Genomic DNA, 26,683 nt, shown 5'->3' with positions numbered 1-26,683 from the left:
AGACGTCTGCTGCCAGCCAGGCCATCACTGCAGATAACACAGCCTGGTGCGAGGAGGAGGTCATGGGACTCCAGGGAGGACAGAGCTCCATCGCATCCTGTGGAACAATAAGGTGGCTGGTCATGAAACCTAATCAATATCAAATCACCATCCACCAGTAATAGCCGGAGAGTTATGAGACGAGAGGCGAGGTGATGTTTGTTTTCCCAGCCGCCAAGGACGGTCTCCCATCTCCCATCTCGCACGTTTGGTTTGATCGAAGGGCAGCTTTTGAGTTATTGCTTCTAATAATCCTCCGGCCAAATGATTACAAGATGGTCCCTATCGTCCGCCTCTTGATGTTTTACTGAGGCCGCCGCGCACCACAAAGTCGCTTCAAGTCCTCGTTTGATGCGTGTCTGATATTGTAATGTGTGTATAAACGCAACCACCTTATTCTGCGGTGTGAAGCCTGAAGGTCATACAGATTGGAGATGATCGTCTTCCACAAAGTCATATCAGATCATAATATTACATGGAGCTGGGGGTATAGAGTGCCCTGGCTTGTACCCAATCTGTTTTGTTCCCCGCGCAGCCACGACACACAGATTATCTCCGAGAGCACAATCTGCTTGTGGGTTTTGCACACCTCATTTAAGAGGCACGACAACAAACATCTCCAGGACCTCCGCCCCCGAATCCCAGCCTTCCACAGTCAGCAGGACTGTGAGATAGTCCACCTCCCTGCTGGACCTTTGGAGGGGAGAGGTGTGATTGCAGTGACAATTGGTGTGACAACAACAACACACCCCAGCCCACGCATGACCCCATGAACCATGACCCCAGAGGAACCCCACACACACAGAGCTGGATGGTGAGGGGAGAAGATTGGGGTCAGCTAGGCAGACAGCCAGGAAGGCAGAGGAAAAGGAACGTCCTGGCTGGAGAGCAGTGTTGGGCAAGTTACTTTCAAAATGTAATGTACTACATATTACTAGTTACTTTCATTTGAAAGTAATAAGTTACTTTACAATATTACTGTCTGTGTAGAGTAACTCGTTACTTATTACACTACTTTTGCATTACTTTCACCAAAACAACAGCAGCAACAGACTGACATCGCCGCCCCGGAACCATCCCGGAAAAATTATTTCAACCGCCTTGAAGTCAGTGTAAACAATCCAAAATTCTAAATGTTATTCTTTTCCTTTGTTGTTGTCGTCTATAGTGGTTATTTGCATAAAAACACACAATTTGATTAGGAAATTATTGTATCTTTTTTTAAATATGTGCTTTGATTTAATCAAATTTAACTCAATTTGTAACTTGAGTTACTTGACAAAGTAACTGGTATGATATTACTGAAATCCTATAAGTAATAAGTTATATTACTGAGTTACTGCTAAAAGTAATATATTACATGTAATAAGTTACTTTTGTAATGAGTTACCCCCAAAACTGCTGGAGAGTGAACCTGCTCTGTCTATAGCTGCTCTCCTCTGGTTCTGGAGCTGGAGAGTAACCCTGCTCTGTCTATAGCTGCTCTCCTCTGGTTCTGGAGCTGAAGAGTGACCCTGCTCTTTCTATAGCTGCTCTCCTCTGGTTCTGGAGCTGAAGAGTGATCCTGCTCTGTCTATAGCTGCTCTCCTCTGGTTCTGGAGCTGAAGAGTGGCCCTGCTCTGTCTATAGCTGCTCTCCTCTGGTTCTGGAGCTGAAGAGTGGCCCTGCTCTGTCTATAGCTGCTCTCCTCTGGTTCTGGAGCTGAAGAGTGGCCCTGCTCTGTCTATAGCTGGCTGCTCTCCTCTGGTTCTGGAGCTGGAGAGTGACCCTGCTCTGTCTATAGCTGCTCTCCTCTGGTTCTGAAGCTGGAGAGTGACCCTGCTCTGTCTATAGCTGCTCTCCTCTGGTTCTGGAGCTGAAGAGTGACCCTGCTCTGTCTATAGCTGCTCTCCTCTGGTTCTGGAGCTGGAGAGTGACCCTGCTCTGTATATAGCTGCTCTCCTCTGGTTCTGGAGCTGCAGAGTGACCCTGCTCTGTCTATAGCTGCTCTCCTCTGGTTCTGGAGCTGGAGAGTGACCCTGCTCTGTATAGCTGGCTGCTCTCCTCTGGTTCTGGAGCTGGAGAGTGACCCTGCTCTGTCTATAGCTGCTCTCCTCTGGTTCTGGAGCTGGAGAGTGACCCTGCTCTGTCTATAGCTGGCTGCTCTCCTCTGGTTCTGGAGCTGAAGAGTGACCCTGCTCTGTCTATAGCTGCTCTCCTCTGGTTCTGGAGCTGGAGAGTGACCCTGCTCTGTCTATAGCTGCTCTCCTCTGGTTCTGGAGCTGGAGAGTGATCCTGCTCTGTCTATAGCTGCTCTCCTCTGGTTCTGGAGCTGGAGAGTGACCCTGCTCTGTCTATAGCTGCTCTCCTCTGGTTCTGGAGCTGAAGAGTGACCCTGCTCTGTCTATAGCTGCTCTCCTCTGGTTCTGGAGCTGAAGAGTGACCCTGCTCTGTCTATAGCTGCTCTCCTCTGGTTCTGGAGCTGGAGAGTGATCCTGCTCTGTCTATAGCTGCTCTCCTCTGGTTCTGGAGCTGGAGAGTGAACCTGCTCTGTCTATAGCTGGCTGCTCTCATCTGGTTCTGGAGCTGGAGAGTGAACCTGCTCTGTCTATAGCTGGCTGCTCTCCTCTGGTTCTGGAGCTGGAGAGTGACCCTGCTCTGTCTATAGCTGGCTGCTCTCCTCTGGTTCTGGAGCTGGAGAGTGACCCTGCTCTGTCTATAGCTGCTCTCCTCTGGTTCTGGAGCTGAAGAGTGACCCTGCTCTGTCTATAGCTGCTCTCCTCTGGTTCTGGAGCTGGAGAGTGACCCTGCTCTGTCTATAGCTGCTCTCCTCTGGTTCTGGAGCTGAAGAGTGACCCTGCTCTGTCTATAGCTGCTCTCCTCTGGTTCTGGAGCTGAAGAGTGACCCTGCTCTGTCTATAGCTGCTCTCCTCTGGTTCTGGAGCTGAAGAGTGACCCTGCTCTGTCTATAGCTGCTCTCCTCTGGTTCTGGAGCTGAAGAGTGACCCTGCTCTGTCTATAGCTGCTCTCCTCTGGTTCTGGAGCTGGAGTGTGAACCTGCTCTGTCTATAGCTGGCTGCTCTCCTCTGGTTCTGGAGCTGGAGAGTGACCCTGCTCTGTCTATAGCTGCTCTCCTCTGGTTCTGGAGCTGGAGAGTGATCCTGCTCTGTCTATAGCTGCTCTCCTCTGGTTCTGGGACCAACACCAAGGCTAATCTCCTCGTTGCCAGAGTCAATTCTCCTGTTTCCTTCCCAGACGCTGCTGGAACCTGAGCTGGAAGATGCCACAGCGTTTTTAGCGTTTTAGAGGAGCATGATTACATTAACATTTTAGTAGGGTCATCTGTGGCACTTCCGTGACCGTGGAGAGCGAAGGTCCGTTTCTCAATGGATTTGTCATCTAGGAGGGTTAATAAACAAATTTAGCCGGGGTGTATTTTTAAAAAAGGCGGGGAAAATATTTGAGAGACCAAAATCCAAAATGTCTGCCGTGGAAATTAACTTTTTAATGGTTTGACCTACAATGATGCACAATACATGGTTTCAGAGCTTATTCTGGTCAAGGAATACATATTTGGTGTTTATATAATGATTTGACTTATTTTTTACCTTCAAATCCAAGATGGCTGCCAATTTTGAGCTCTAAAAGGCAGTTTTTTCAAAATCGTCATAGAGCCTTCATATTAGGCTTGAATGACAGGTCTTCTCATGATGAGTTGAATAATATACAGTATAAGTACACAGAAGTAATCTCTGAGGTCATTAAAGTCAATGTTTGTGTGTAAACAACAGTTGCCTAATAACGTTAACTTGTGTAATAACGTTACCTAACGTTAGCTAACACCAAATATCAATGATGACTTCTGCAAATAAAAATTGTTTTTGCTTTTGTTTTATATGTTCTTGATGGTAGAACTATCTTTAGACTAGTGAATAACGTTGATATCCTCAAACAAAGTGTCTTAAAGTGTGTAATGTTAACATTAGTTAGAGAAAAAGCGAGCTCGCGCAAGTGCTGACACTGACTGCTTCACAGACTGACTGAGCTAATCTGAAAATGCTTGACTGAAAAAGGGCCGTTGCCTACCAACAAGGTCAAGATTAAAAGTCCATACTCTTAACAAAAACTAAAACTTCACTGAAAAGGGACATTGCACAACAGGGATTAGGACTAGACAGTCAGCTGAGTTCAAAGACAAGTTTCCTTTACTGTGTGCTGATGAAATTTAGTAGCCTAGGATTCAGTTTTAATTTCAAAGTTAATTTCATTGTTTGTTTTGAGCATGGCCGTAACTAGCTATGAGGACGGGGAGGTCCGGACCTCCCCTAATATTTCAGAGATTTTTTTTTTTTTTTTTTTAGCCTTTATTTAACCAGGTTTGTCCCATTGAGATCAAAGATCTCTTTTACAAGAGAGACCTGGCCAAGAAACAGCAGCAACACAAAGTTACAACAAACAAACACATAAACACATACAATTGAAAAACATTAAAATGATCAAATAAAACACTTGCATACAGACAGCCTGTTCTCAAGAGATTTTACCATAGCCTTAAAACCATTTAAGGTTACTAAGCTATTAAGTTTAAGATCAGACTGCAGACTGTTCCATGCGGTGGGTGCAGAGAACCTAAAAGCTTTCTTCCCCAATTCAGTTCGGACTTTGGGAACAGAAAATTGTAGAGTGTCCTGAGAACGAAGATTGTAAAAAAATAAAACAATCTGCATGAAAAAGCATGAAAAACACGGGATCGCTTTTATTTTGAAATGAAAGGCAGGTCAGGCAGGAAGTCATCTGACGCCGCGTCCGCGGTAACTTGATTCCGAGAGAGCAGCAGCATGGTGGTGAGTGATGACTGTCTGTCTGCCTGGTGAGATAATTGAAGGTGAGCGAGCTGCGAGACAGTGAGCGAGTGAACGACAGACAGTGAGTGACACTGACAGATTTTTTTAGCAACAACCAAGAAAGTAAGTGTCTAGTCTGTCTCTTAAGTAATGTTACCTGTGTGACACGTTGGGATGCTACTGGCTAATCATGCATGATGCCAATTGCCAATCTCCCGAAGTCAGGTATGCAGGTGGCTATATGCATGGTTTCAGTTTCATGACCCAATAAGTAACAAAAAGAGGTGGTGTAAAGTTAAAAACAACATAATATATTTTATTTTATTTTTCAATCGTTCCTATCAGGAATAAATAAATGTCCCTCTGTATGTTTTTTTTATTATCGATGATGACTTTGTGTGTTGTGTACGGCTTGGGTTGTGTACCTGTGTTTGTAGGTGTCATTTTGATATGAATTTGGCTAAAACAGTTTGTGTTTGTTAGTTACAATTATGTTGACAGGAGAGCTGAGCAGGTGGTGACATGAAAGAGAATATACTGAATAATGACATCACAACAGTATAATCCTAATGTTGATTTAAAATGATATATTACTCTAAATATGGCTAAAAAAGGGGGGGAAAAACCCTGGATTTCCCCTATTTCGGAACCCTGGTTACGGCCCTGGTTTTGAGTTGACCTTTAAATTCAGCTCAAGCAACTAACCTTGCTAGCTTTGCATACAGAATACTATTTTATGTTAGGCTATAGTGCAAAATTGTTTTTGGTTCATTATGAAAATGTGATAGGATGAACTGGACACCATATTCTCAGTAGCCTACCCTATTTAATGGGAAACCGCAAATCAGCAACTGTTGTTTACACACAAACATTGACTTTATTGACCTCAGAGATGACTTCTGTGTACTTATACTGTATATTATTCAACTCATCATGAGAAGACCTGTCATTCAAGCCTAATATGAAGGCTCTATGACGATTTTGAAAAAACTGCCTCAAAATTGGCAGCCATCTTGGATTTGAAGGTCAAAAATAGGACAAATCATTATATAAACACCAAATATGTATTCCTTGACCAGAATAAGCTCTGAAACCATGTATTGTGCATCATTGTAGGTCAAAGCATTAAAAAGTTAATTTCCACAGCAGCCATTTTGGATTTTGGTCTCTCAAATATTTTCCCCGCCTTTTTTAAAAATACACCCCGGCTAAATTTGTTTATTAACCCTCCTAGATGACAAATCCATTGAGAAACGGACCTTCGCTCTCCACGGTCACGGAAGTGCCACAGATGACCCTACTATTTAGCCGTTTTCATCATTTCTAATTCCAGCTCCTTCTTTTTTCCAGGAGGTCTATTTAGTTAAAAGCCTGCCCACGTTCACTTCCTATCACTGGATCACTGTTTCTCTTTCTCCCTGGCTTCCAACCTGCGCTTATACCAAAATGCATCAGACACGTGAATTAGTCTTCAACATCCAGACCTGAGTTAGCAGTGTGCTTAGCTAGGGGCACGCCGCCATGCCATTAGACTAATGTCAGAATTAGGCAACAAACACTGATTAGGCGTAATGGTAGACAAAGACGACAAAAAATGATTAGGCGTAATGGTAGACAAAGACGACAAAAAAAAAATACCTTGAAAGTCTAAACTGAAGGCACTATTACTCTGCTGAGCTAAAGCACTCAATAAGAGATGGATTGCATGGTTAATCCTCAGTTGTCTCAGCCATTTAGGAGAGAAGGTTATTAAGAGGGAGACGTCCGGACCATTTGTTTCAATAAACAACCTTCCCAGATTTTTATTGAAAGCCACTTTCGCCAATTAAACTTTCCGTACGCCTGCGAGTTTCTTCTAACGAGCGGTTACTTTACTTTCAGAAGAAGACGAGAGAAAAAAAAACGCAAGGATCATTCTTTGTAGAAAAAAATCAAAGAGCGGCCTCACGATGATTTATGACGGAAATAAAATGCACATTACGAGAACATATTAGATTGCTCGGTAATGTTGGCTTTTAGAAGCGGTTGTAATGTAGACAAATCAAGAGACAATTTATCTACAGTACCTCTCTTCCACTCTCGTCAGGAGATCGCACTCACCATTAGAGACACCGTCAGGGAAAGATGATAGCTCCTAAAACATTCACAGACAAAAAGGTCACGTGATAAAAGTATATCTGCCTAGGTGGAAAAAATGCCAAAGGGATAGAAATGGGTGTCTGAGAATAGTCGCCGGGCTGCGTGAGGAATTTCAAATTGCTCTCGACATCATAAAAGGCTCTTTCGTAGCCACGGGCTCGGCTCGGAGGTCTCTCAGCGGGATGTGGTGGGGAGAAACCAGAGAGATGATCAGACAAAGCTGAAACATAAGTATTCTGACGAGTATTCATATTTCCAAAACCTTTGATGCATCTCTCACTCGGTAACTTTTCAAAGAAACAAGTTATGGAGAGAGTAATACCACACCAATGCTTGGGGGGCTGGGCGCATGGAGGAGCGGCCTGGTGAAGGAGACAAAAACCAAACGGCGTCGGGATGAAAGTGTCAACTGAATTTGTTCAGATGTTTCTACAGACACAATTGGTCGTGTCTGTGTGGACGGGAAGCCGGTGGGGTCCTGGAGTCCTGGTCGCTGCACTACTAAGTGCACGTTCACATTACAGGCAAATCGGATTTGCTGATAAAGTCATTAATCATCATTATCTTACATGGTTTCCCAAATCTGATTTCGGAGTGTGTCCGCACTGCCACAAATCTGATTCTCAAGTCGGATCTGTATGTCCAGACCTAAACAGCCTATCTGCATGGGTTGCTATGGTAACGACGTGGGCGTCAGTAAATACGTACGTTGGCGACGTGGTTTTCCTGCGCAGAAGCATTTGATGACGAGTTGCGAGTGAAGTTCAAATCAGATTTGGTGGATCTGCGCGTCCGCACTCAAGTCACATCAGTCGAAAGCAGATTGGAAACTACCTCCATATGTGGTTTGGGACAAGTGACACAAATCAGACTTGGAGCGTCCAGACTCATAAAACCAATCTGGATAAAGTCATTAATAGGTCACTAAAGTTCACAAATCAGATTTGGCCTCCTAGTCTGAACATGGCCTTTAGTGCTCTTGTTGTCGGGGCGCCTGTTTGGGGGGTGGGGGGTGCTAAATCCTGCGGGTGAAACTCCTCGCTGTCAGGTGAAAAGAAGCAGCTGGCAACTGCACATGTATTGGAGGAAGCATGCGCTCGGCTACGGCTCTGCCCCCCCCAGACCGACAGAGGGTGTGTGGAGCAACGACTGGGACAGCAGGGGGGAATCGGCCAAGTACCACTGGGGAGAAAATATGAGAAAAAAAAATCTATCTGGATTTTTATTTTTTCAGAGTGTCAAGTTACTGTTATGTACCTGCATCTATTCTACAACCTTTCCTTTTTCTGCAAGAAGTAAGGCTCCGCCGTGTCCCCACCACTAAAGCCCAGAAAGCCGGGATGATGGCGAAATAGAGGATAAAGAATATAAGGGATAACAACATGTGGAAAAAGAGGGAAACACGAGTAGTGCAAGAGACAGGAAGGAGGAGAGGAAAGCTAAGAAGAAGAGAATCAGAGAGAGAGAGAGAGAGAGAGAGAGAGAGAGAGAGAGAGACAGAGAGAGAGACAGAGAGAGAGACAGAGAGAGAGAGAGAGAGAGAGAGAGACAGAGAGAGAGAGAGAGAGAGAGAGAGAGAGCAAAAGGAGACCACAGGAAGAAGCGTATCTCCAGGTCTGATTGGCAGTCTTGGAGGGGCCTGATACCATCTTTAATATTTGATAACAAGGTTCCCCAGTTATCGCGAAGGGAAATATGGGGTCTGCACGTCAGACACACGAGACTTCTCTGATCCTGATCTCTCAAGGTGATCTCACTCCCTTCGATTTTCCCCTCCGTTCGTCCAAGTTTACATCCTAATTTAAAAAGTGTGACAGGAGGAAGTCGGTCAGTGCTGCTCGTCATCGTCACCGCTGTGTGACATTAATGTAAAGGGAAAACTAAACCCACGCAGTATTCTATCTAAACCCACGCATTATTGTATCTAAACCCACGCAGTATTGTATCTAAACCCACGCAGTATTGTATCTAAACCCACGCAGTATTCTATCTAAACCCACGCATTATTGTATCTAAACCCACGCAGTATTGTATCTAAACCCACGCAGTATTGTATCTAAACCCACGCAGTATTGTATCTAAACCCACGCAGTATTGTATCTAAACCCACGCAGTATTGTATCTAAACCCACGCAGTATTGTATCTAAACCCACGCAGTATTGTATCTAAACCCACGCAGTATTGTATCTAAACCCACGCAGTATTGTATCTAAACCCACGCAGTATTGTATCTAAACCCACGCAGTATTGTATCTAAACCCACGCAGTATTGTATCTAAACCCACACAGTATTGTATCTAAACCCACGCAGTATTGTATCTAAACCCACGCAGTATTGTATCTAAACCCACACAGTATTGTATCTAAACCCACACAGTATTGTATCTAAACCCACGCAGTATTGTATCTAAACCCACGCAGTATTGTATCTAAACCCACGCAGTATTCTATCTAAACCCACGCAGTATTGTATCGTTCCCAAGAATCCCAACATCGACGTAAAGGCCAATGTGGATATGTGACTGTGACACTGTGTCACATGCAGGCCCGTAGCTACCATTGAGGACACCGAGGTCATGACCTCGGTATTTTCAAACAATTTTTTTTTTTTTTTTTTTAATAGCCCTGGCCCCCAGATCTATTCATCTGTCATTGATGTTTTAATGTGACATAGTTGATCAGAAATGCAACTCTTTGCTTCCTCTCTGTGTGCTATAGAAGGAAGAGACATACCGGTAACTCACCACAACGTTCAGATTTTGCATTGAGGCTAGATTGGGGCTAGTTCTATTGAAGTGAATGGGTAAGTAACTCCCCTGTAAGTGATGTTTGTGTAGATGGGCCATTGTATTTAATTGAGCAGTATTCTGCCATGTGACCTGTATGCAGAATATAAATTATATTATATGGGGAGACATTTATTTTCTGTATCATGTCTAATACGCCGAATTTAAAATGTTTAAAATGTTTAAGCACGTCTAAAGTATGCACATGACATGTGCACCTATGTGCAGTGAATATGCCACTGTCTCTGACTTGTCTTATCACTCTACTGCCTTATTGCTTGTTGTGTCTCTTGTTGTTTTTGCACTCAAATGCCCTGTTATATTTGTACTATGTTGTAAACGGAGTCCACAGCACAAGAATTTCACACGTGATACTTGTACCATGGAGTGACAATAAAAATCTTGAATCTTGAATCTTGAATCATTTTAAAGCAACAGCACAGTAAAGAGGATATTAATCTAACATGATGTCTGTAGTTCTTTATAGATCTAGCCTCTTAATTTTGCTCTCAAAGTGCACCAGATTGAAGCATTTTAGGGTTATTTTCTATCCGGGGGGGTACAGCCCCCCCTGGGCCCCCCACACCGCGCTAAAATGACCTCGGTATTTCTCTAACCCTGGCTACGGGCCTGGTCACATGACACTGACGAAGATCAGTATCGGATCGAAACTGTTTGTCTTGAATTATTAAATGTTGACCACGGGAGCTCAAAGAAACTCTGTGTCGCCTTTTTCTAGTTTGATTTTCTGTATTACAGTTGAGCTCAGCACCAAGAAGTGGATGTGCATAAGTTCCTTATGTGACTGTGAGATGTGCGTTTCACAAGGTGTTACACAATTCCACTTTCTTTTGTTTCTTCTGGGTGATGACGTCAGTTGGTTTCACATATAAAGAGAGGCGGTGATATGATCAGAATGTATTGAGGATGTTACCTATCTGTGTTTTTACCCTCTTGAGATGTGTTCAGGAGATGATGCCATTCCCTAGAGGATGGCGCATGCGCTGTGCGTCCAGAGGTGATCAAAGATGGCGTCTGGCCGGAGGTAAGCAGGAGATTTGAACACTGCGAGCCAGACGCTAGACGTGTCCCACGCCATAGAGCAAGGGGAGTAATGTTAAGTCAGTATATGCTTTGCTAGTGAAGGAGAGCTAGCTGCATAGCTTGTAATATAATTTCTGACCGCACTAAGATACGTATCGGTTTAAGAGATTAAGAGCCAATTGCCTATTATCTCCTCATACCCTAGTAATCTCTGACCGGACTACGTTACACAAGGTCTATTTTTCAATATTTTTTAAAAGTTTCCACATTTCAGAATAATAGTAAAGACATCAAAACTATAAATTAACACAAGTGGAATTATGCGGCGACTAAAAAAAAGTGTTAAACAAATCAAATATTTTAGATTCTTTAAAGTCCTTTAGCCACTCTTTGCCACGATGGAAAGGCAACGGCTTTGGAAAGAAATCCACACATAGGATCAACTTCATAATTTATATTTGTCTTAAGAATTTAATTTCAAGTTAAGCCTACGCCTTTAGATCAAAATGTCTTAAAAAAGATAATCTGAAGGAAAGAATTAATGTTTACTGTTCATGTTTGCCATGTTTGTTCTTCAATAAAAATCATTGAAGAAAAAAAATGTCTTTACGATCATGAAAAACTTTGTACATCTATTCAGGTGTGCCCAAACTTTTTGACTGGTTAGTGTATAATCATGAAAATTGTTGAAGTTACAGTACGAGTAAATGTAATCAAGAAAGCAATTTTACAAATCACCAGGCAGGAAAACAAATAAGATGGGGGCGATTTTGGTTTTCAGCATATTAAATTAATCCTCTTAGTTTTGGTGATTATCAGAAAATGACTGTTTTTTAAAATGACATTCCACAGTGACATTGTGGAGACATAAACATTGACAGCGTGTGCTGTAGACTAGTTCTGTCACTGCAAGGCTCCGCACGAAATCAGCAACCTTGAGAGTAGATGAAATTGAAATCGCTCCCTTCTGTATCCAAACAGTGCCAAAGAGCGCGCACGCACGCGCACGCACACACACACACACACACACACACACACACACACACACACACACACACACACACACACACACACACACACACACACACACACACACGAGCCCTCCTTTCATTCACCACTGATGAGCTTTTTATATGGCTGCTGAGGGATTAGCCGTGTAAGCTTTGGTATCGACTAGAGTCCGACCGATACTGGATTTCTGAGGCCGATGCCGATACCGATATTAGGGAGTGAAAAATGTCTGATATCGATATATCAGCCGATATTCTTATATTATATTGTACACATTATATTACACAATTTTTTGCAATGATCCCTCAATATCAAACACTTGACAAACATATGACTTGACACGACTTGCGATATGTAATGTAGGCAGGATATTTTACAGCTTATCAATCAACTTTATTGTCCAAAATGACATCAATGCAATGAAACTGTAAACTTCACTGGGAATTTAATAATTATAAATACCTCGAAATACAAAAACACAAATAGAACAAATATAAAATATAACTTGAGCTAAGAAAAAATATCGAATATACACAACATGCTTAAAAAAATGAAAATATCGGCCAACAGATCGGCCGATAATATCGGTGGACCGATATATCGGTTGGGCTCTAGTATCGATTCGACAGTGACTTCGGTGGTTGCAGCGGGTTGCTTAGCCGTTCATGGCGAGACGCGGCACATTAGAATGAGGTCAGCTGCAAATATCACCCAGCCTTCGTCATAAAATGAATGCTAGCCTGTCTCCCCTCTGCCTTAAGTGTAAGATAGAGGTGGGAGATTACACTCACTGCATATGGTCATGTCCTAAGATAGAACGATACTGGTCAGACATAGTGCAGCAGTTGAGTGTCATCTTTGGTGTGGAGTTGGACCCAGACCCTGTCAGCCTTATTCTTGGTCTTCCCCATAAGAAACTCATTTATAAACATCACAAACGGCTATTTAATTTATCAACTTTTGCTGCTAGAAAAAATATTATTTTATTTTGGATTAAAGACAAACCTCCAACAAAGAGGAACTGGCACCAGATAATTATGCAGCTTATGCCTCTGGAGTTCATGACATGTGTGCTGCACTCAACAACCGATGTCTTTTATAAAGTGTGGGAGCCTTATTTGAAATATATCGACCCTAACCTAGCAGAGACACTGACTATTGGATACCTCAACCGAAGTGATATTGCCACCTGATTCTTGCCTTTTTGCCTTGTACATCTAATTTAATTAAATTTATTGTATTCTCATTCATTTGTCCATCCTTTCCTTTACTGTTGTCCACATCTATGTCTTTGCTAACTTGTGACGTGTCTGAGCTGCCCTGTCTTTTTGTTTTTTTGTTTTTGTCGTTGTCTTGTAAAATTTAAAAATTGAATAAAAATATTATTGAAAAAAAAAAATATTAGGTCAGCTGAACTTACTGTATAGTGCAAAGTGAAACGAGAGAGGAATCGAATGAGGAACTGAAATAGCAGCATCGCTTTAGCTGCGTGCCGAAGGCAACTGGACATCTGAACATGGTGTTTCCCCCCCCGATGAAAGCTGTTCGATTAGCACTTTAAGCAGTTCTATTAAAAGGCTCTATTGTCGATGCCAGTTCAACTGCTCCCTCTCATCTTCTCCCCCTGCGTTTTGTCCTTTCTTCAGAGTCATCCACTCCTCCTCAGAAGCCCATTATATCACCCTTCTTCTCCCTGCTGAGCGCCTCTTGTTGGCAGCTACAGCACAATGCTGACTCACCTATGAGCATGGCTGTTTACTGGGCTGCTTATAGGAGCTGTGAGAGCAGGAAGTGTGCAAGTCCACTGGGGCAGAGAAAAGGAGGACGTGGAGGAGAGTAGAGCGGGCGGCTAAGTTCACAGCCAACCTCAATAAAACTTGAGCAAAGAAACAAAGAAAACAAGAGAAGGCGAAAACAACACGTTTTGTGTTCTTGCACTCCGTGACTTCACGGGCCTGATCTGGTGCCAGCAGGGGGCGGAAGAGCGCTTAGAGAGCGTTTAGAGACGGAAAGATCACAGGTCCGATCAACACCGTCAGGAACAGCCAGTGCATCCTTCAACAGCGACGTGTGTGTGTTTTTCTTTAGTGAGACACAAAACCATTTTTGGCTGGCTCGTCAGAAAACGTCCTGGAAAGGTTTCAAATGTGAAACTAGCCAGAGTTCGCTTCCTCGGATAGTGCTGTTCGTTTGGGGTGGTGTGAAAGCGCGAACGAACTCTGGGGCGGAACAAACAAACAAACTCTGGCGCGCTTGAAAACGTGGGTCTCGGTTAGCTTCCAAGTGAACCCTGGCGCGGTTCGTTTGTTGTGTGAAAGCAAACCGGACTAAACACAAGAGCACCAGTGCATCTGATGCACTCATGCAGTGCATCATGAGTAGAAGACGGTAGAAGGGAGCAAGACAAACACTGCGGCGTGCACACGTGTACAGTACCTGCGCGCCGCGTGACGTACGTCGTCATAACAACAACACATCGTTTCTCAACAGCTTTCTCCTTCGGTACGTAGGCTACTCGTCTCATCTGCAGAATGAAATGTTCAACAGCTTGCTGCCTCATCTGCTGCTCATATTGGGCACATTCTTGTCAAATATTGATTTGATATTAACACCAAAGTAAAACCAGAAATCCCAATATCGCAGGTGGTGTTGCTCCATGGTTTGTGTTTTGTGGATTCACTTGTGTTGTTCAGTCAGACCTCAGCCAGGCAAGAAGCCTGCTGAAGAGGAGACATTTCCCTTCTCTATTCTGTCCAATAGACGAGTACAGTTTTGATCACGTGACATTGTTCAGAAAGTTTGGTGCGCTTGTGACAAATTGCTGAATAGCAAAAGTGGTTTTATTTACATGCGTCATGCATTCCCACTCAGCATCTGATCATTTTGTCTTGTGTTGTAAATCCAGCGTACACCTTTCCCTTGCAACAGTGCGCTCCGCCCCTCTGCCAAAGCCCAAACACGCTGTGTGTAGTTTCAGCTAGAGTCAGTGTGTATTTCATTTCTTTATTCAGTGGGCATAGGCTATGTTTGTGGTCTATGTTAGCATTATTAAAGTAGAAAGACATACATGTAGGAACTGTATAGCTAATCTGCATACTTTGATATTTGTTTATTTATCGCAAGTCGTATCGTCATCGCTATATTGAACAATGTTATCGCATATCGCAGATTTTCCTCATATCGTGCAGGCCTAGTAAAGAGTCAAGTTTGAGAGAAAGTCAACGCTGTACGTCACTCAGTATCAAACTGATTATTCCATCATGTAACGGCGACACACTCTGTGTGACGTGTGGGTGCGTGCGTACGCGTCTGTTTGTCTGAGATATACCTCACTGTCAGATGTCGGTTGAACAGTGTCACCCTACACGTGGCCCCTGTTTGTACAAAGAGGGGCTATTATTTACATTCTGAAGGTCAGATCTTTGCAGGGCCGAATGGAAGTTAATTAAGTCGAAGCGGGGATTGACAGTTCTCGATAAAACGCACACTACTCAACTTAATTGCTTTCTGACAGCTCTGCAGAGTTTGCAGAGCTGCATGGCTGCAGCAAAAAAATAAATTGGATTAATAGATGGAGATCCCTCGTGACCGCCTGCATGTACCTTACACATAGCAACAGCACATATTCAGGGAACCCATGCTAGATGCCTTCAGCGTTGGTCTAAGTAGGCAATATGATGATGTGTGGTGTAAGGTGGCGGGGAGTCCACTGAATGCATGAAGGTCCCAATGGGTCAAATCTGTATCAGCTATGCCGACATGAGGACTAGTTAAAGCCCCTGGAGCATTACCATAACCTACACTCACAGGGGAATCAATATAAATGAAATTGCAAAACGCAAGTAATTAACAACACGTTCACCTTGAGGCTAAAATGAGTTATGCTATATAATATTTACCAACTATATTGGATGTTGGTCAATGGTCTCCCTTATCCTCATCATAAAAACTGAAAGCTACTTTACAGCCCGTGAATATTCTCCCCCAGAGGGCCGTCTATAGCCGCTCTCAGTTATGGTTTGGTTTTATTAACACGTTTCATGAAATCAAAATCAATACTCTACAAGCCTGATATAGTGCACTGAGTTAAAGAGGCACATGTAGGAAGTTAAGAAATATAGCCGCTAAAGCTAAGGATGTTCAGATTCCTACCTGGTATTCATTAGAAATATAGCCGCTAAAGCTAAAGACGTTCAGATTCCTACCTGGTATTCATTAGAAATATAGCCGCTAAAGCTAAGGACGTTCAGATTCCTACCTGATATTCATTAGGAATATACCCGCTAAAGCTAAGGACGTTCAGATTCCTACCTGGTATTCATTAGGAATATAGCAGCTAAAGCTAAGGACGTTCAGATTCCTACCTGGTATTCATTAGGAATATAGCAGCTAAAGCTAAGGACGTTCAGATTCCTACCTGGTATTCATTAGGAATATACCCGCTAAAGCTAAGGACGTTCAGATTCCTACCTGGTATTCATTAGGAATATACCCGCTAAAGCTAAGGATGTTCAGATTCCTACCTGGTATTCATTAGGAATATACCCGCTAAAGCTAAGGACGTTCAGATTCCTACCTGGTATTCATTAGAAATATACCCGCTAAAGCTAAGGACGTTCAGATTCATACCTGGTATTCATTAGGAATATACCCGCTAAAGCTAAGGACGTTCAGATTCCTACCTGGTATTCATTAGAAATATACCCGCTAAAGCTAAGGACGTTCAGATTCATACCTGGTATTCATTAGGAATATACCCGCTAAAGCTAAGGACGTTCAGATTCATACCTGGTATTCATTAGGAATATACCCGCTAAAGCTAAGGACGTTCAGATTCATACCTGGTATTCATTAGGAATATACCCGCTAAAGCTAAGGACGTTCAGATTCATACCTGGTATTCATTAATATACCCGCTAAAGGACCTTCAGATTCCTACCTGGTATTCATTAGGAATATACCCGCTAAAGCTAAGGACATTCAGATTCCTACCTGGTATTCATTAGGAATATACCCGCTAAAGCTAAGGACGTTCAGATTCCTACCTGGTATTCATTAGGAATATACCGGCTAAAGGACCTTCAGATTCCTACCTGGTATTCATTAGGAATATACCCGCTAAAGCTAAGGACGTTCAGATTCCTACCTGGTATTCATTAGGAATATAGCAGCTAAAGCTAAGGACGTTCAGATTTCTACCTGGTATTCATTAGGAATATACCCGCTAAAGCTAAGGATGTTCAGATTCCTACCTGGTATTCATTAGGAATATACCGGCTAAAGGACCTTCAGATTCCTACCTGGTATTCATTAGGAATATACCCGCTAAAGCTAAGGACGTTCAGATTCCTACCTGGTATTCATTAGGAATATAGCAGCTAAAGCTAAGGACGTTCAGATTTCTACCTGGTATTCATTAGGAATATACCCGCTAAAGCTAAGGACGTTCAGATTCCTACCTGGTATTCATTAGGAATATAGCAGCTAAAGCTAAGGACGTTCAGATTTCTACCTGGTATTCATTAGGAATATACCCGCTAAAGCTAAGGACGTTCAGATTCCTACCTGGTATTCATTAGGCCAGAAGGTGCTGACAGCCAATTCCACCTGGTGCCACTGTTTGCCGTGCGATCCCGACGAGTTCCACACGGCGCTGCCGAGCGGGCCGCCGTTGACGCGCACGTACGCCCGCAGGGCCCCCGGGCTGTGGCCGTCACGACTGTACAGGAAGTAGCTGAACTGGACGCAGTGCGTGTCGTTCTCGCTCAGCGTCTGGAGCTGCAGCTGGGCACGGTGCCCCACGGCATGCTGGGAGGAGTTCACCAGCATGTAGGAGCCTGCAGGAAGCAGAGGCAGAATATCACACAAGGAAGCAGCAGTTATTCATAGCTTTCTAAGTTATCTGTCTGGGACTGTTCATGTTTCCACATTGCCATCTCCGTCTGTATGCTAAGGTAAGCCCCATAGAACTCAGGAGTGTGAGGACTGAAAAATGCTAAGTTAAGTTTAGTTATCCTTTATTTATCCCCATGGGGAAATTCATCCTCTGCATTTGACCCATCCTCTACTAGGAACCTTCCTAGAACTAGGAGCAGTGGGCAGCTACAGTGCTGCGCCCGGGGACCAACTCCAGTTCTTTTGCCATTGCCACTGACAGGAGTATTAACCCTAACATACATGTCTTTGATGGTGGGAGGAAACCGGAGCACCCGGAGAAAACCCACACGAACACGGGGAGAACATGCAAACACCACACAGAAAGGACCTGGGACGGACCGGGGTTCAAACCCCGGACCTTCTTGCTGTGAGGCAACAGCGCTAAACCACTGAGCCACCGTGCCGCCGAAAGTGCTTGAAAGTGTCTGCTTATGAAGTGCATCGAAATGTCAATATTTTTACTTGAGTTACAATAGTTACAATAATGACTGAAAATGCCAATGGTATACTGTGAGATTAGGTAAGATGAGATGAAACTTCCCCAGTTGTAGCAGCAAAAAGATACAGCCAAGAAAAATACAATTGAAACAATTTGGCTTTAATGAGTATATGCAGATGGCAATTTCAACACATTTGATGTAGACTGAGCGGGAACTGAAAGACTGTATTACTAAGATCAACTTCGATAAATATGTCCAACCATCAACATCGTTTACTCAACTCTTCCAGCCTGTGAGTAGAGTTCTAGATAACTGGTGGTGACATTTCATAATGGAGCTGTTGAGGGATTTGTGGGAAGGTCCATTATGAACGGACACAAACTCACAAAGTCGTCTTTTTCAACCGTTTTCAGTGGGGTGATTCCCACGAGAAGACGAATGAAAGCCTTCTCCGCCAAGTCAGTGCCCTTTGTGTAGGCGCTCGGTAATAGGAAAAGCAATGTGCACAGTGGAATAAACAGAGTAGGGGTGTCCAAAATAATCGATTATAAGATGCATCGCGATGCGGACGTGCACGATTCTGCATCGATTCACAAATGTCAAAAATCGATTATATATATATATATATATTTTTTTATAATCCAATAAAATAGAATGGAAGTACATGCAGTTGTTTATTTTAATTATGGATCATAATACAATGCAATTCCAAATGCACTTTTATTTTAAAAGTAGCCACACAGTGAGAAAAAAGAAAGTGAGAAAAAATAAATCATGTATTGGGGAAAAAAGTGATGTATCGATTGAAGATGCATCGAGATGCATCGATAATCGTAATCGAATCGAATCGTAGCCCTCTGAATCGTAATCGGATCGAATCGTGAGGCCAGTGAAGATTCACAGCCCTAAAACGGAGCCAATCAGCGATGACCAAGGCACTAGTTTATGTGGATGATGGGGAGAGAGATGGAGAGAAATTGAGACAGAGAGAGAGAGAGAGAGAGAGAGAGAGAGAGAGAGAGAGAGAGAGGGAGAGAGAGAGAGAGAGAGAGAGAGAGAGAGAGAGAGCTGGTGGCAGTTTCCTCCGCAAGGTGATGCTGAGGCAGGAGACAAGATTCACAAACCCCCCCCAAAGCCTCTTCGTCTAATAAGGATAACATAACCCCATTGCCCCTGGCCTAGCATCTGTCCTGCCTGGAGTCTGTGCCCGCTAACGTGATTAGCACAACAATGCTGGCTGGAAGACCTTCCTGTGTACTCTCACATAATCAAGCCTGTTGTCTTTGTACCTCCAAGGTCTCTCTGTTCTCAGTCAGAAATGAGCCCGAGAGAGCAGACAGCACTAGCCTTGGTTGGCGCCAGGTGTCCTGGAGGAGACGTTTCTTCTCCACTCAGATTAAATAGAAATGGGGAATGTTTGAATTTGCCAGACACAGAGAATGAATTTGTTATGCACAGTCTGGGCCTCTATAAATGGGGAAAATGCCCCACACAAAAGGACACCGTCCACTAACATACCAACTATGGCAACTATTCACTCCGTATTCTGATTTGAAAATGTATACCAAACAGATGGCAAACCTTTGTTTTTCGTGTATTTTGTTTTTCAACATCAAAATCTCATTACTTTTTACTAGCTGGAAAACAGAATCTCTTTGGTGGCCAGGTGGTTGTACATAAAAAGAAGTACAACCAATAAAAGCATCGCAGATTTTTGAACCATCGCCCAATTTTACAATTACAATTTCCCATTTGGCCGACGCTTTTATCCAAAGTCCATTCGCCCTTCCCATCAAAGCAAACTGCCTCTCTCCCCCCCTAACTGATATCCTATTGGTTTACATTTTTGAATGATCCCATCCCAAGTTCTGTCCCCAGGAAATGCATCGCATATACTGTATACTGTAGGGAGCGAGACGCTTTCAAAACAACACAAAACACATAACTACTAATGGTTGTATGAGTTTTTGCACTTTATGATCAAAAGCACTTTAAAAAATAGTTTAGCACTTTCTTTTTAAATACTTTTTTAAGCACTTTATCGAGCATTGTTTTAGCTCCCTGTGGCACTGTGGCACTCTGCTTTTTTAACAGGTTCCATGAATTGTTGTTTTTTTAATGTCGTTATTATCCTTTTTATTACTTCCTTGTTTTTGTATGTATGGAACTCTCTGCATCTATGTCTCCTGTGATTCTATGTGATTCTATGGGAGCACTTCTGCACCAAGACAATTTCCAATCAACCATGTGTTGAAATGGCAAATAAAGTTCTATTCTATTCTATTCTAGTACAAAACCCTCGCTTGTGCCTAAGACAGAAAATAACTGTTATCTTTCTCTCCATTGACACTGTGTAAATAGGACAAACATGACACCTGATGGAGTAATTTCTTAACCAACGCCACAAGAAAACACTAATTACCTCTTTAAGTGCAAATTCTAGAGGTGATCATGAGAATGAGAAAGGATGTTTGGACCCCTTAATCCCCAACTGTAACGTTAAAGGAACACTCTGCCCATTTTCAACCAGCTTTGTATCATTAGAACATCAGTAGTATATCAGAAAACTGTAAACTGTTTTGAAGTCTGTCATTTAATTTGACAGTTATTGAGTGTTAAAGTGTGGACCAGTGACATCACGGGTCCACACTAACTCAAATGAATAACTCATTAACTCAAATCAACTCTCAATAACTGTCAAACTATTCATCATTCATCTAGTTTGACAGTTATTGAGAGTTGATTTGAGTTAATGAGTTATTAATTTGAGTTAGTGTGGACCAGTGATGTCACTGGTCCATACTTTAACACTCAATAACTGTCAAATTAAATGACAGACTTCAAAACAGTTTACAGTTTTCTGATATACTACTGATGTTCTAATGATACAAAGCTGGTTGAAAATGGGCAGAGTGTTCCTTTAAACTAAGGAACACAGAGGCCATGGTGGTCATGTTCTGCAGGCCTGAGTGCGGTTCTTTGCTGTCACCAGGAACCTGATTTGTGTGTTGTTCTGGGTTGGGGATCTCTGCACTGCCATTTCGCTTTGCTTAATTGGATCAGAGTCCTTCTCCACTCCTGCACCCTGGGGCCCCCAAGGGACTCATCAAAATCATCGCAAAGGCTGAAACGCTGCCGCAACAACGCTGGCTTCGCCCCGGATGTCTGGGATATATATATGCTATTAATATATCTCTGTTGACTCTGCAAGCTAATGTAATGTTAATGCGCGGGTTACATGAACTGCTCATGTGTGATGATGCCCTTTCACCTGCATTAAGATTCAAATGGAAGATAGGTGGAGTCATAATAGGGTATGTGAGTGCATTATGATGTATGAAAATGAAAATGGCCATGAATTAAACATTTTGACAAATTAAATTGCACTCCCGCGCACATACTGCGCAGTAATCCTCAAAATGCATAGTCATGTAAAATCTTATTTCATGTAATTTGGCACATTTTCCAACATGGGACTTTGTGAAGCCATCGACATTTGATTGCTTGAATAACTAAACAAATGTTTTCAAAAGGGTGTGCCTCTACCAGCTTTAGTTAAGTGTTAAATAGATCTATATTCCGACAGCAAAATCACTGAAATAGAGTGTTTGGTCAGTGACTTGAAACCCCCCAACCCCCCGCTGTCCTCTATCTCTCTCCTGTAGTCCTGCAGGCAGGGTGGACGTATCTCCTGTCCTCTATCTCTCTCCTGTAGTCCTGCAGGCAGGGCAGACATATCTCCTGTCCTCTATCTCTCTCTCCTGTAGTCCTGCAGGCAGGGCAGACATATCTCCTGTCCTCTATCTCTCTCCTGTAGTCCTGCAGGCAGAGAGGACGTATCTCCTGTCCTCTATCTCTCTCCTGTAGTCCTGCAGGCAGGGTGGACGTATCTCCTGTCCTCTATCTCTCTCCTGTAGTCCTGCAGGCAGAGAGGACGTATCTCCTGTCCTCTATCTCTCTCCTGTAGTCCTGCAGGCAGGGTGGACGTATCTCCTGTCCTCTATCTCTCTCCTGTAGTCCTGCAGGCAGGGTGGACGTATCTCCTGTCCTCTATCTCTCTCCTGTAGTCCTGCAGGCAGGGCAGACGTATCTCCTGTCCTCTATCTCTCTCCTGTAGTCCTGCAGGCTGGGTGGACGTATCTCCTGTCCTCTATCTCTCTCCTGTAGTCCTGCAGGCAGGGTGGACGTATCTCCTGTCCTCTATCTCTCTCCTGTAGTCCTGCAGGCAGGGTGGACGTATCTCCTGTACTCTATCTCTCTCCTGTAGTCCTGCAGGCAGAGAGGACGTATCTCCTGTCCTCTATCTCTCTCCTGTAGTCCTGCAGGCAGGGTGGACGTATCTCCTGTCCTCTATCTCTCTCCTGTAGTCCTGCAGGCAGGGCAGACGTATCTCCTGTCCTCTATCTCTCTCCTGTAGTCCTGCAGGCTGGGTGGACGTATCTCCTGTCCTCTATCTCTCTCCTGTAGTCCTGCAGGCAGGGTGGACGTATCTCCTGTCCTCTATCTCTCTCCTGTAGTCCTGCAGGCAGGGCAGACATATCTCCTGTCCTCTATCTCTCTCCTGTAGTCCTGCAGGCAGAGAGGACGTATCTCCTGTCCTCTATCTCTCTCCTGTAGTCCTGCAGGCAGAGAGGACGTATCTCCTGTCCTCTATCTCTCTCCTGTAGTCCTGCAGGCAGGGTGGACGTATCTCCTGTCCTCTATCTCTCTCCTGTAGTCCTGCAGGCAGGGCAGACATATCTCCTGTCCTCTATCTCTCTCTCCTGTAGTCCTGCAGGCAGGGTGGACGTATCTCCTGTCCTCTATCTCTCTCCTGTAGTCCTGCAGGCAGGGCAGACATATCTCCTGTCCTCTATCTCTCTCTCCTGTAGTCCTGCAGGCAGGGCAGACATATCTCCTGTCCTCTATCTCTCTCTCCTGTAGTCCTGCAGGCAGGGTGGACGTATCTCCTGTCCTCTATCTCTCTCCTGTAGTCCTGCAGGCAGGGCAGACGTATCTCCTGTCCTCTATCTCTCTCCTGTAGTCCTGCAGGCAGGGCAGACATATCTCCTGTCCTCTATCTCTCTCTCCTGTAGTCCTGCAGGCAGGGTGGACGTATCTCATGTCCTCTATCTCTCTCCTGTAGTCCTGCAGGCAGAGAGGACGTATCTCCTGTCCTCTATCTCTCTCCTGTAGTCCTGCAGGCAGGGCAGACATATCTCCTGTCCTCTATCTCTCTCCTGTAGTCCTGCAGGCAGGGCAGACGTATCTCCTGTCCTCTATCTCTCTCCTGTAGTCCTGCAGGCAGAGAGGACGTATCTCCTGTCCTCTATCTCTCTCCTGTAGTCCTGCAGGCAGGGCGGACGTATCTCCTGTCCTCTATCTCTCTCCTGTAGTCCTGCAGGCAGGGTGGACGTATCTCCTGTCCTCTATCTCTCTCCTGTAGTCCTGCAGGCAGGGTGGACGTATCTCCTGTCCTCTATCTCTCTCCTGTAGTCCTGCAGGCAGGGCGGACGTATCTCCTGTCCTCTATCTCTCTCCTGTAGTCCTGCAGGCAGGGCGGACGTATCTCCTGTCCTCTATCTCTCTCCTGTAGTCCTGCAGGCAGGGCGGACGTATCTCCTGTCCTCTATCTCTCTCCTGTAGTCCTGCAGGCAGGGTGGACGTATCTCCTGTCCTCTATCTCTCTCCTGTAGTCCTGCAGGCAGGGTGGACGTATCTCCTGTCCTCTATCTCTCTCCTGTAGTCCTGCAGGCAGGGCGGACGTATCTCCTGTCCTCTATCTCTCTCCTGTAGTCCTGCAGGCAGGGTGGACGTATCTCCACAAGCGTAACTCATAGAGACTCATGGATTCGGGGTGAAAAAATACATAATAGTCCTTTATAGGCATCACCATTTGACCTTCCATTTCCCAGAAAATGTCAACTTTTCTCTGATTGGATCAAAATTGGCGCCAACATCGAACTATCCAACGATCCAATCAAACTACTTATTTTAACACAAAAACATCGCTGAATGTACCTTTAATAGAAGGAGGAGGACATACTATACACAGTGTTGGGCAAGTTACTTTCAAAATGTAATATACTACATATTACTAGTGACATTCATTTGAAAGTAATAAGTTACTTTACAATATTACTGTCTGTGTAGAGTAACTCGTTACTTATTACACTACTTTTGCATTACTTTTACCAAAACAGCAGCAGCAGAATGACATCGCCGCCCCGGAACCATCCCAAAAAATAATTTCAACCTGCCTTGAAGTCAGTGTAAACAATCCAAAATTCTAAATGTTATAATTTTCCTTTGTTATTGTCATCTATAGTGGTTATTTGCATAAAAACACTTAGTTTGATTGGGAAATGATTGTATCTTTTTTTAAATATGTGCTTTGATTTAATAAAATGTAACTCAATTTGTAACTTGAGTTACTTGACAAAGTAACTGGTATAATATTACCGAAATCCTATAAGTAATAAGTTATATTACTGAGTTACTGCTAAAAGTAATATATTACATGTAATATGTTACTTTTGTAATGAGTTACCCCCAACACTGATGCTCATTGCTCAGCTCAACTTCCTCTGCCGCGGCCTTCTGTTTCAAGCGCACTTGGAAGTTCTCAGGGAGGAACATGGAAGGAATGCCATCTAATCACTTTTCTATTCTCTCAGTAATGAGACCCTTCAGGTGTCAGGAGGCACATCATGGATCGCTCATAAAAGAGCATCAGAAGAAAGTAAAGAAGTTGTGAAGACCTCGCGAGGGTCAAAGCAGCACCTGTGAAGTGGTCTGACAGCACAGGGATAGAGTGCTTAAGTGATGGACTAGTTCATTTGAACCTTGAGGCAGTCAATTTACCTGAAGACTGGACCATTCTGAAGAAGCTGGGGGAGCCGACCAACTTGTTTTATCTTCTCCACCAACTCATTATGGAGGAGTAAAGAGGAGGTCAGAGTGACCTTAACTGGCTCGCCCACCACGCCGAGTAGTGAAATCAAAATGGTAAAAATCCGTGGGGCCCTATCGTCACAAAAGCGGTAATTTTGCACTTGTTTAACGCTGCGTGCAATGCAAATTGGGGGCAGGCACAAGCGCATTTGCACTGGACATGCATGGGGTAGACGTGTAACATGCCAAACCAGGCGTGTGACGTGTGTCTGCGCTAAATGTGGGGACACAGATGGCGTTCTCCTATCGATAGCATGCCTCATTACTTGCGAAGAGCTAGGGCTGTCACTTTTTCCCAAAATAAAGTTCGAACGAACTTCGAATTGCCCGCAAAATGTTCGAATATATTCAAAGTTTTTTGGTTAATTAAAAAAAAATATATATATATATATTTTTTTTTGCAGGCCAGGCCACCGGGCATCGGCCCGACATGCCCGATTATGCAGTCCGCGCCTGCCGGTTACACCGTATAAATATATATAATATAATATAAAATATTTAAAGAATATTTTTTTAAAATCCTCAGCTGTCCTCATGGTCCAGTCAGTCAGCTCCTCTCCGCTGCTGTGTTAGCTTGGACGCTCACAGTCACAACACTGCCTCACAAACTTGGCTGCATCCAACTCGAGACAACTTTTCAGACCCTGGAGACAATCTTTCTCAGAAGAGACTAACGCGGCAAATCTGGAGACTTTTTCTGACATGGGATTAACATTACCAGCAAGCAGCAGTTGGTTAATTTTGGTTAATTAAAAAAATAATAATAATAATAATAATTAAAAAATAATAATAATACGAAGTTCGAACACAGCAAATTACATTCGAACATGCCCCTCCTCTCCCACATTCGAAGTTAAATTCGAATTTCGAATAAAAAGTGACAGCCCTACGAAGAGCTTTGAAAAGCACCTTTTAAGCGCAAAAATACCCCTCTGCGCTTTGAGCGCACCATAATCTCCGTGCTGCGCAGCGCAGAGGAATTCCTTTTGGATATGTCATGACGCACGGACGTACCACACCAGGTTATTCTCATGAAGTCCATGACTGTACACTTTGACTGTCACTTTAAATATGTTGTCAGCACTTAACACATTGAGTGCCAGCGACGCCATATGGCGTCATTAGAAATTTACCGTAGAGTGCCAGCGACGCCAAATGGCGTCAATAACTCGAAATTGTTTTTTTGACGGGGGGGTGTCGATCTCAGCTTCTTACATCGCCTCTTACAATATGAGAGCTATTGAATGTGTCTAACCTATTTTACAGAACCCTTAGGTGGCGACAGCGCACTCCAGATGAGAGAAAGTAGAGTTAACACACAGAAGAAGTCGTTGTGGAAAAGGAAATCGCATCGCATCCGTCCGTATGCAGCTGCTTCATTGAAGCATAACGTAGCTGTGCCCCTGCAGCAGCCAATCTGCTGTCACAATAGACCCTTCTCACGGGGGCCATTTTGTGTCGAGAAGCCAGGGTAAACACAGGTGCAAGCAAAACACTAATGAGGGTTTCCAAATCCCAATCATGGAAGTT

At 43.8% G+C, this 26,683-nt stretch overlaps 1 protein-coding gene across 2 annotated transcripts in view; it reads right to left on the bottom strand.

The window, feature by feature from the left end:
- Positions 1-26,683, bottom strand: part of ptprub (protein tyrosine phosphatase receptor type Ub) — a 372,529-nt gene that overhangs the window by 160,341 nt on the left and 185,505 nt on the right. For both annotated transcript variants that reach the window (XM_083662513.1, XM_083662512.1), the window contains exon 3: positions 17,409-17,680. In XM_083662513.1, coding sequence (XP_083518639.1) covers positions 17,409-17,680 — 272 coding nt within the window. The remainder of the gene's footprint in view (positions 1-17,408; positions 17,681-26,683) is intronic.

Source organism: Poromitra crassiceps, assembly GCF_964638095.1.
Source record: "Poromitra crassiceps genome assembly, chromosome: 29".
Classification (NCBI taxonomy): Eukaryota; Metazoa; Chordata; class Actinopteri; order Beryciformes; family Melamphaidae; genus Poromitra; species Poromitra crassiceps.
Note: the sequence above shows the minus strand (reverse complement) of the source record. Positions and strands in the feature narration are given on the sequence as shown.